The 11,089-nt window shown below is 52.9% G+C and overlaps 1 protein-coding gene across 3 annotated transcripts in view; it reads left to right on the plus strand.

Moving 5' to 3' along the window:
- Sil1 (SIL1 nucleotide exchange factor) overlaps positions 1-8,937 on the plus strand; it is a 225,555-nt gene extending 216,618 nt beyond the window's left edge. For all 3 annotated transcript variants that reach the window (XM_052155281.1, XM_052155282.1, XM_052155283.1), the window contains 3 exons: positions 5,444-5,540; positions 5,953-6,117; positions 8,426-8,937. In XM_052155281.1, the coding sequence (XP_052011241.1) occupies positions 5,444-5,540; positions 5,953-6,117; positions 8,426-8,782 (619 nt within the window). In that variant the 3' untranslated portion in view covers positions 8,783-8,937. The remainder of the gene's footprint in view (positions 1-5,443; positions 5,541-5,952; positions 6,118-8,425) is intronic.
- Positions 8,938-11,089: the final 2,152 nt, after the last annotated feature.

An 11,089-nucleotide genomic window follows, 5' to 3' on the forward strand; every position in this document is an offset into this window, starting at 1 on the left:
TGAGCATCAAAATATTAACAAAGGTGAATTATATCCCATAGGATAAGTGAGAATCTGTGAATCCTACTGATATGTAGATGAACGAATGAAGGAAGACAGAGCTGCTGTTCAGGTACAGTGCCAACATACAGAGATGGACGCCATGGTGGAGTATAGTCGTATCATTAACAATACAGAGATAATTAGGCAGGAATTACCAGTGAATCCCAGAGCCAGTGGGCAAAAGCCTGACGAGGAACAGTTTGTCTAACTATCTCACAGTGTCCGTGCAATAGTTAGTAATTTCTAAGGGGTAAACAGTATCATAGTGGAGAAATGTGACAAGCAGCACTCCATAATCCAATATTCAAAGTGAATATGACTAGATGAGTTGATTGACATCTCATGTCCCCTGGTATGATGGACTGAGAAATAAACAACGTGTTTTTGTGATATTCCTGCCAACATGAATAACTTCAATCTAATCATGAGATAAATCTGAACTGAGGGACATTGTACAAATGGTCTGCACTCTTAAATGTCAGTGTCTTGCAAAACAGGCCTTCCAGAGCACAGGAGACAAACAAAATATGCTACTACTGAGGGCTTGAACTGGACCTGGGATGAAAAATATTTTTCTAAAACAGAAGAAGAAGATATTATTGGGATGGCTAGCAAAATCTGGACATCTTGTAAACCACTGTGCAGTGTTGGTTTCCTGACCTGTGCTGTCTGTGTTCTTAGGAAATGTATTCTGATTTGTTTAGGGGTAAATGGGTATCATATCTGCAACCTATTCAGAAAGTTTCCCAGAAGTTCTGTGTAAATATTTATGTAGAGAGGGGTTAGGATCCAGGTCAGTGGCAAAGGATTAGTTGTGTGTATGCAAGGCCCTGGGTTTAATCCCCAGCACTGAAGACAAATAGGAAAGATGGGAGGAGGGAAGGAGAGAAACACTTGGTAACACTGGTGCGGGAGTGTTAATGCTGGAGAATCCTGATGGGAGGTTTCTCTGTAAACTACTTTTCTGTTTGTTGTTACTGTTGCTGTTGTTTTGAAATGGAATCTTGAGTCTATGAATTCAAATTTTCCTTTTGCCTTAATCCCCATGTACTGGGATCAAGAAACAAGCCTCTGTGTCTAGCTTCTTTTTCTGTAATTTGCATAGCCTCATTTGAAATGACTTACAAAAAAGTAATGTTCCAGGGAGTGTATGTTATATGATGGATTACATACCTGCTTGTCCCCAAATGGCCTGTATGGCTCCTTCCTGCTCCACACAGTTACAGGGCTGCACATCTTGCAAGCTGGTGCTTTGTAGCCGCTCAGGCCACACACTGAGCCTAGGCCGGGGAGGACATTGGAGAAAGAATCGTACTGTCTTTGAGGAAACAAATGCACAGCGCTCTCAGGCAGAACCGTGCAGGGTCAAGGCTGGGACAACCACCCAGAGGTGTGCCTGCGTCCTGTGACATGGCATCTTCTCAAGACTTTCTAGAACACAATGAAAAAAAAGTTTGCCTTACTTCAAAATGGTCTGAGGCCCCACAAGAAAGCATACAACTTTCAGGTGTGTCCCAGAGCCCGTGGGCGTCTGGGATATGGTAGGTACAGGCGGCTCCAGGCTTTTACCTCAGCGTTTTCTCCCACTTGCTGTTGTCCTCCATTCCTCCTCGCAGACTTCCGCCTCCTCTGTTTCTCCTCCCTTTTCACACATTCACACTCCACTTTAAATTCATTTCAGATTATTCTAGGCTGGGCAGTGGTGGCACATGCCTTTAATCCCAGCACTTGGGAGGCAGAGTCAGGCAAATATCTGAGTTCAAGACCAGCCTGGTCTACAGAGTGAGTTCCAGGACAGCCAGGGCTACACAGAGAAACCCTGTCTCAGAAAAAAAAAAAAAAAAAGAAGAAGAAAAAAGAAAAAAAAGAGTCAGATTAGCCCAAGTGGAGTTTCTTTGTATCCCTACACTGTGCACAGTCCAACCTAGAGACAACACCAACAGGCCCACGGCTGATACAATGTTCTCCCCAAATGACCTTAAAATTGCTAATTGTTGAAAGAGCCCACCTTTTTGTGTTATACTTGGGCCTGAAAATTATGCACTAGTCCTGAAGGCCAAGGCTGGCAAGTTCAGGCATTGGACCTGGGTCTGACAGCATTGTCACGTGTTCTCTGGCCCTGCCTGGCTGCTCTTGATGTCTGTAGCCAGATACCCGCTCAGCTCGGCTAAAACATGACCGATGGCCCTTGGCAGATTGACATATTGCTGTCACCTGACCCAAGGTGTTTGATTTCAGCAAATGCAATCACTTCCAGTCCTGAGATCCACCCTTCTCCTCGCCTGTCCCACTTAAGATTTACAAAGCGGCAGCTGCGCCTGGCCCTCTACACACAGACTGCTAGCTGACTGCCTGATTGTGAGATCCCAACAATCCAAGCGCTACAGTCTTTATTCAGTGCAGCCAGCTTAGCCCTGGTGAACGTTTGTTGTCACTTATCACCTGCAGACGAGCGCCGTCCTTAGTGCCCACTGCTGACTTCGAGTGTTGCTGGTGTGTAGAGGGAAGGGCAGGCTTCTGACTTCTTAGGATCTCAGATCCCTTTGTAGAATGCCACCTTCTAGCCACCAGGACTGGCCCTGTGTAGGATCAGGCAGAACTCTGGTCCAGAGCCCACAGGCTAGCATGGATACAGTGGTGCTGTCAAAGAATTGGTGTGGCCTCCTTGTGGGGCAAGTCCACTATGATTATAGACTTGGGACAGCACATTGTTTAGCATTTTGCTATTCATTAGACATTCTGTCTCTAGTAAGAAGTGGCCGGGCTCTGATCCCAGGTGAAGAAACCATTCCAGGACATTTGCCAGTCTTGACAGATTTCTTCTCAGACCATCCTCCAGGCCTTGGCCTGTGCACTCCTTAGAGCTTAGTCTTGCTACTTGGGCACCCCACCCCCACCCCTGCACACCCCGAGGAGCACACAGTGCTGTGAACGTTGAGGCCCTGTAGCTGGGCTGCCTGGAGAGAAGTGCTCTCTCTGGGAACAGCACAGTGCCTGCCCGGGGCTGACTGCAGAAAGCCTCCCTCCTGTTGTCTGCCTGCCTCAGAGTCCAAAGCACCCGAACTCTCCAGACGACCTTCCCTCTTCTCCTTTCTTCATTAATCCTTTTCCTGGATTAATTAAGCACCAACAGCCCACTCTAGAGGATGTTTTGTGGCGCTCCGAGGTCATGAGATCCCAGGGCTAGGGCTCAGAGTGTGGACCCATGGAAAGGCAGCGTACAGGCCCCAGCTGCTAACGCCCATGTCTTGCCGCAGGCCGGCGTGTCCTGGACTGAGATGAGAAAGCACACTTAGTACCTGGGAAAGTTGTTTCAGAAATTCTTGAAGTCCTCCAGTTGTCTTTTTTTGTTTGTTTGTCTGTTTGTTTTTCAAGACAGGGTTTCTCTGTATAGCCCTGGCTGTCCTGGAACTCACTCTGTAGACCAGGCTGGCCTTGAACTCAGAAATCTGCCTGCCTCTGCCTCCCAAGTCCTGGGATTAAAGCCTGCGCCACCACTGCCCAGCTCCATTGTCTTCTTTCCTCTCTGATTTCCATCTGTGTTGGGAACCCATTCTCCACCACTCTAACTGGCTCTGCTCCCTAGGAAGGCTGGGCTGTGGTGGCGTTCTGTACATAGCTCCTGGTCTCTGACAGCCTGCCGGAGAAGAGAGCCCTTTGTCCTGTGTCCAGTGTGACACAACCTGCTTGCTGTACCAAGGCCCTGTAGTTGGTGCTGTGCTGCAATAGCTTTGCTTGCTGGCCTCAGAGGGCCGTCCTGGGGCTCACAGAGTATCAGCCTCGCGGCCCCCCTTCTTTGGGAGGAAGCTTTGGTGTCAGTGAATTTCCCAGCATGGCAGTCTTCCCTTCCTAGACCCTGTCTGTTGAGGGTGAAAGTTCCTTAGCAGCATGATGACAGACACAGCCCTAATTAACTCACACAGATGAAGCAGTCTCAAGTAGGGGATGGAGGCAGAGAAGCAGCTCCACCCAGCCCTGCACAGACCGCCTGCCATCTCCTGGGACACCTCCATCCCCTCACTGCTCCCTGGGCTCAGGGGTGGAGTGCCCAGCACCCCCTACATTCTTTCTGATGGGAGGGATGAAGGAAACTCGTCTGCTAGGTCTGCTCTCAGCCTTGAAGCCGGTTCTGGCAGGAGGGGAGGGGGCAGGCCATTGGTCAGCTTTGGGGGTTCCCAGCTGTGTGCTGGACTTCTGAGGGCAGCCGTGTGGTGCGCCATCTTTCCTGTTACTGGTCTTGGACTTGGACCAGGACAGCTTACAGTCTCCAGCTTGTCTGTGCTTCCCAGGACCCCGCCGCACTGCTGGGGACACGGTGCAGCTTCCTGGCTAGGAACTTGGAGTAGGAATAGGAAGGGCAGATGCTTTGGAGGCCAGAGACCCATGGAGATTTCGGTGCCCGTTACTGGCTGCCTGGGTGTGTGTGACTGTTTGTTCCTGGCCTGACTCTTCCGTTATCTAGGAACTCTTGTGTAGGCCTTTGAGTGGGAGAACCTTGAGTTTGCCTAAGAACATAGCCACACAGGCCTCTGTGCTGGGCCATGGTGTATGTGTGCAATCCCTGCATTCAAGAGCCTAAGACAGAAGTTGAGGTTGGCATGGGTTTCCTAGCAAGACACTGCCCCAAAACAAAAACATAAATAAAAGAAAGCAAGGAACGCACCAGGCATAGTGCCGTACACCTATGATCACACCTAGCACTTGGGAGGTAGGGCCAAGTGCATGAGTTCAAGACTAGCCTGGACTACAGAGTGAGTCTGTGCAGAGAGACCCTGTCTTGACAGGAAGGAAAGAATGTGAAAGGAGCTTTGTCTGGGCTTCCCAGCATGCCCTCTGCCTGGCACCCTCCTTATGTCCAGGAGGGCTGGGATTGAAATATTTTTTAAGGATTTTTTTTATGTGTATGCGTATTTATGTATGTATTTTATATATATGTCCATATATGTGTGAATATGCACAAATATGTACATGTGTAAATATGATCTACTATCTATGTCTGTATATGGGTGTGCGACATGCACAAGTGCTGAATGGGCTCCCGGTCCAGCTCTGTGTCTAGAGAGCACAGAGCGTTGGTCTCCCTGGGGTATGGCTGCCTAGATCATGGACGATGGAGCTCCCAGCAGTGGCTTTGCACGGAGGGGAGACCGCAGCAGTGCCTCTGGGCGTGCTTTCAATTTCAGCATGGCCGATGGTGGTAGGAATGATTTCTCTCCTGGAGCTCCTCAGTCTGTTGACTTCTAGGGAGCAGCAGGCTGGCACGTGGCTGTGGTCTCTGCCATGGCCTCTGTACCCAGGGGGTCTGCACACATTTCTCTTTTCCCTGTGCTGGTTGGTGTGCCGTAGCTCCCTCGCTCCTGGGCTCTGCAGATGTCACCCTTTCTTTTGTTTCTCCCCACAGCAATCCAAAGGTCCAGGTGGAAGCCATCGAAGGGGGGGCTCTGCAGAAGCTGCTGGTCATCCTGGCCACAGACCAGCCCCTCCCCGCCAAGAAGAAGGCAAGTCTGCTCCTTGCCCCTGCCTCGTGTCCAGCACACCCGCAGGGGAAAGGTTCCCTCCAACTCACGCCATACACAGGGTCCCGAGCACAGTCCACGGCCACTGAGGAGAGCTTGCACCAGCTAGCAGGTGGCCGTGTCATCCAGAGGCCCGAGAGCAGCTCCCTGGCCTTGTACCCCGAGTCTCCTGAGCCATGCTGTTTGTTGCCCATTCGCCTGCTTAGTTTTGTTGAAATTATCTGAAGTGCCCTGGCTTTTGTCATCCTGAGTCCTGGGCACACACAACCAAGGGAATAAAGGAACCAGGAAGAATGGGGCTGGGCTGCATCCCTGGGGTCTTGGCTGCTTGTTCTGTGTCTTACAGTTGGTACAGATCTGTGTGGCCCTCACTTACCCATGGCTGTGCCCCCAGGTCCTGTTTGCACTGTGCTCCCTGCTGCGCCACTTCCCCTACGCCCAGCAGCAGTTCCTGAAGCTCGGGGGCCTGCAGGTCCTCAGGAGCCTGGTGCAGGAGAAGAGCGCGAAGGTGCTGGCCGTGCGCGTGGTCACCCTGCTCTACGACCTGGTCACCGAGAAGGTGAGCGAGCGAGCAAGCGAGCGCGGGCCACGCCGCACCGCTTTCACTCTGTCCAGCTGAGCGGATGGACAGATGAGTAGACAGACAGAGGAGACATGTATCAAAGAGATTGTCCTGTAAGACGCGTCGCCTCAGCTAGAAGCTGAGGCTGCTGAGGAGGGCGCGCGAGGGACAGCAGTGGAGCTTGGGAGCTTTGCAGCAGCGGGGACCCCAGAGCTAGGCTGGGCTGGACCAGTTCTAGGATTCTAGAAACCTGGGCACACTTGCTTTGGGAACTCTGGCTCTGAGCAGGGGCTGGGAATGGACCCCAATGGTTTGTTATCCGGGAAGACTTGGTCTCTGGTCCACTTTGGTCTTTGCCAGCCCAAAAAGCATCTTGAGATGAGAGAAGCAGGCCTGGTTTCTTGGCCTCTGTAGAGGCCTGTCTTAGCTCTGTGTGGATTGTGAACTGCTGGGACAAGGCCGGCTGACCTGAGTTTGCGGTGCACCACTGGATGCCGCCCTCCCCCTCGCCCAGCTCCCTCTAGGCGGTGGGTCTCCGTCTCTGCCTCTCTCTCCTCTGCTTAATTCTTCTCACACTGTCTGCGTGTCTTTGTCCATCAGAGACGCCAGGGTCTAGGTTCTTAGCTGTGCTGCTCAGAGTCAGGTAGTAAGGCGTCATGAGAGGACGGACAGCAGGCCGCAGGCCCAGGACAGCTCGCCCTCTGTCCTTGCCAGCCAAGAACAGACCTGTCTCTTCTGGAGTCTCCTCTGTAAAAGCTTTGGGCTCAGCTGTCCTCAGGGAGCCTTTGGACCAGAGAGCCTTAGGATTTCATGTGGTCCCTTTCCATGCTTTTTGGCACAGGCTCTCCTGTGACCCAGGTTGACCTCCAAGTCTCTATAGCCAGGTTAACCTATAACTGTAACTTTTATTCTCCTGTAGTAATTGTTGTCTCTGAGGTTTACTGTCTCCCCGTCTGCTAACCTAGGCCTAGTTCTGGAAGCTTCTAGCCTCCATACAATCACCGTTATCTACATCTAGGGTGTTTTTAGTCTCTGAGCTGAGCAAGCGCATCTCTTCTGTTCTCCCCCCCCTTTTTTTTTATTTTTTTCTATATTCTTTGTTTACACTCCATATGATTTTCCCTTTCCCTGTTCCCCCTCCCCATAAGTCCCATAAAGCCTCTTCCCTTCGCCTGTTCCCCAATCAACCCCCTCCCACTTCTCTGTCCTGTCAGTCCTCTTCTGTTCTTTCTAAACTCTGGCTGGCTACTTCAACTCAGCTGTTTTGGCTCAAACTCCTCTCCAAGCTGACTGATTCAGTCTGGCTTCTCTCGTGGTTTCTGACTAGTTGCTGTTTGGCCCCATACTAACTTTGGCAGTCTGTTCTAATCTTCTGGCTCCTTCTCATTCACTGGTTTGTTCTGGTTTTGCCTTCTAGTTTGTTCTCTCTTTGCAACCTGTCTCTCTTTCTCTCTCCTCCTGAGAGTTGGGCATATCCTATTCTGTCAGTTCTTTCTCTGACTTTGCCACTCAATTAGACATCATTTTCCAACATGGCTGCTTCCTTCTACAGCCTAACTTTACCTGTATTGTTTTGCTTTAAGGATGTGTACTAAGGGTGTGTCTGTATTCTATGCAGAGGGATTAAAGGTCTGTGCTAAGGCTGAGCCACACCATTACTAGAAATAGGCCTTATCAGTAAATAACACAATCTTAGGGTTCACAGTGTGACCAAATCTCCTGCATCAGTAACCTCTTGATCTTCCAGCTCCCAAGTGTGAGGACCACAGGCCTGAGCCACATGCCAAGCCTGAAGCAGGACTCTGAACCCAGGCTGTCTGGCTCCATGCTGTACAAACTGCCATGCTATCTAGGAACTTTTAAAATAGTGTAGTGGCATGGATAGGTAGGTGTGTGTATAATATGTACATGAAGTGCCGACAGTAAGACAAGTGTGTGTACGGTTCTGGGGACCAAACTTGAGTTGCCAGGCATATGGAGCCTAGTGCCTTTACCCAGTATCTCATCAGCCATAGGTAGAAATCCTTGCTTACCTGCTAGATCCTGGGACAGGGACTGGGTCCCCATTTTGGTTTTTCCGGCATCCAGCTCTGTGTGTGCTGGTGTTTTGATGAGTGGAGAATGGGCGGGCACACGGATGGATGTTGGGAGCTTGGAAGAAGCCAGGCTCCAGCTGGCTGCCTCCCAGGAGGTCCCTGGTGTCCAGAGTCATCTAGAAAGCACTGTGCATCTCCTAATGGGAAGAGCTAGCCCAGCGCAAGCTGACTGCTGTCCATCTTCTCCCCACCCTACCCTGGCTGTGTAGATGTTTGCCGAGGAGGAGGCAGAGCTGACCCAGGATTCATCCCCAGAGAAGCTGCAGCAGTATCGGCAGGTGCACCTCTTGCCAGGCCTGCGGGAGCAGGGGTGGTGTGAGATTACCGCCCGGCTCCTGGCTCTCCCGGAGCACGACGCGCGGGAGAAGGTGCTGCAGACGCTGGGCGCCCTCCTCACCACCTGCCGGGACCACTACCGTCAAGACCTCCAGCTGAGCAGGACGCTAGGCAGTCTCCAAGCAGAGTACCAAGCCCTGGCCTCCCTGGAACTCCAAGAAGGCGAAGATGATGGCTACTTCCGGGAACTACTGGCCTCCATCGACAGCTTGATGAAGGAACTAAGATGAGGCTGCCCCGTGAGACCAGGACTGGACGGGTGCTGCTAGTGAGAGCTTCGGTGGGCTCTTCAGGGGACATCAACCAGGAGGAGGACTTCCCTACTGGGCTGTGAGCTTTATCTGGGCAGAGCTGGCTAGGTCATTAAACAGAGACATGAAGACTATGGTCTGTCTCTTGTGTCTGTCAGATGGGGCTGAGCCCTGTGAGTGGGCACCGTGCCCGGGAAGTCTGAGGTGAGCCGCTGGCGATGGGTCTCTAGTGACATGCTGGTCAAGAAAGGCCTGGGGTAAGAGTTGGCAACCTCTGGCTATTTCACTTTGAAAGCCAATTAACCTCTCAGATAAAAAGAATACTATTAGTAAAGACCCAGGACACAGTGCCCAGCTCCCGCCTTTAATCCCCGCCCCTCAGCTCTGAGGATCCGCTCATTGACCATCTCCCTGGGCCACAGGCCACTGGCCCACTGGCGGGGCCTGTGAGCGTCTCCACGTGGAACGGCTCGGTCTACCACGCAGCAAGTGGGCCCGTGTTGCTGGAGCCCGCACGGGGGCTGGGGACATGCAGTGGTCCATACCACAGGGTATTGATTTGGGAGAGAAGTAATCTTGTTTCAGCTGGCAGTGCATGGATGCCCAGACCAGCCAGACCTGCTTAGATACTAAACAGAGCAGAGGTGCTCCATCTTGTGCCCTGCCCCCTCCCGTGTCCAGGGTTAGCCTAAGGAAGGGCTGACCCAGCCTGGCAAGTCTGGACCCCCATTCCAGGGACACGAGTGCCAGGCTGAGAGCCTGCAGCAAGTTGCCATGGCAACCCCAGCTCTGGGCTTTCCTGATTTGGATTCTGGTGAGTGTGTTTTTCAGTCTTTCCCAGTGCACCAAGGGCTGGCTCCTGCTGGCTCCTCACAGCCCTTCCCGCCCAGGAAGGCAAGTTGGGAAGGTTGCTGTTGAGCAGCCTGGGTTTTAGAAATCTCAGCTTCACAGACCCAGAGAAACAAAGAGTAAGTGGGTGGTCCTTTCCTAGGTCCCCCTCCCCGCAGTCCTCTGCCCACATCAGCCGTAAAGGAGCGGCGAGCTGTGACTGTGTGGCCACAGCCGGTGGAAGCTTTGGGAAGGCTGTTTCCATTATGGGCATCAGAATTCAAGCTGCCAACCACTGGGCACCACTGCCTTTTGACCCCACAGCTGTTGTGGTGCATTTTTCAGAGGGATGAGGACTGATCACTCAGCCTATGCGCTGCCCGAGCTGACATGCTGCGACCATACTGTGGAAGGCGTGCACGTGGTCATGGGAAACAGGCGCAGGAGCAATGCCCCGGAAGGGCTTTGCTGAATCCTGGCCACTGCCAAGTCACGAGCCGCCTTAGAGATGTGGTCAGCAGTGTCCGGGTGGGTTTTAGGAGCAAGCGAGGGGCTGGAGCAGGGCTGGCCGGGATGGGGAGGAACACGGGAGGCAGACCTGGCCTCTGCGGTAGCGTGTACACTGAGCCCCGGAGGACCCTGCAAGCTTGGGGTGGGACTGGGGCACGGAAAGGGTTGCCATGAAAGTGGTGCTGCCACTAGAGGCTTGATTAGGTCCCCACTGTCCCGCTGCCCTCACCTGTGATGCGGGGATTAGCACATCCCGAGTCCAAAGCAGTGGGTTTGTGATCCCCGGGGCTGCGGTCAGGGAGCTGGACCCGAGCACAGGCCTGGTGGGCACCTCGCTACATCCCGCCCGGTTATCTTCTTAAAGCATCCTGGAAAGTGAGGTTAACGTGCTCCTGCTTAGCACGGTCAGCTTTGTCTCCTGGACTGGAGCTGAGGAGCAGCGTTCCAGCCCAGGCTCCTCGGGTGTTACCCCGCTCTGCCCGGCGGGGACTTCAGGGTTACCGGAAAGTCCTTCTTGCCTTGCCTTTCAGTGCTGTCCTGGAGTCGTCGGCAGGAAGCATGGCCAGGTCACCCCTGCCCCAGGGTGGGACTCCTAGAGCTGTGAGCGTCCAGCACCGATACAGCCCTGCCCTTGCAGCCCTGCCCTTGGGTTGAACCTTCCTGTGAGGACCAAGGGCTGCAGAGTGCGGTGGTGGCCAACCCCACCCCACCCACCGGCGAGCTTGGTTCTCATTCACGCTCTCAGCTCTTCTCAAACTGTACTGACTGCCCTGAGAAGAATCAGCCACGGCCTCCTGCTTCCGGTTGAGGCAGGAGGCTGTGCGTGGACGGTGACAGAGCTGAGCAGGTCAGGGAAAGTCTCTGAGAGATGGATGATGTCCGGGCTGAGACTTGAAGAATAGCCCAGGTAAGGTTGAGGGGCAGGAGCACCTTCTTGAGAAGCCCACG

Source organism: Apodemus sylvaticus, chromosome 13 (genome assembly GCF_947179515.1).
Source record: "Apodemus sylvaticus chromosome 13, mApoSyl1.1, whole genome shotgun sequence".
NCBI lineage: Eukaryota > Metazoa > Chordata > Mammalia > Rodentia > Muridae > Apodemus > Apodemus sylvaticus.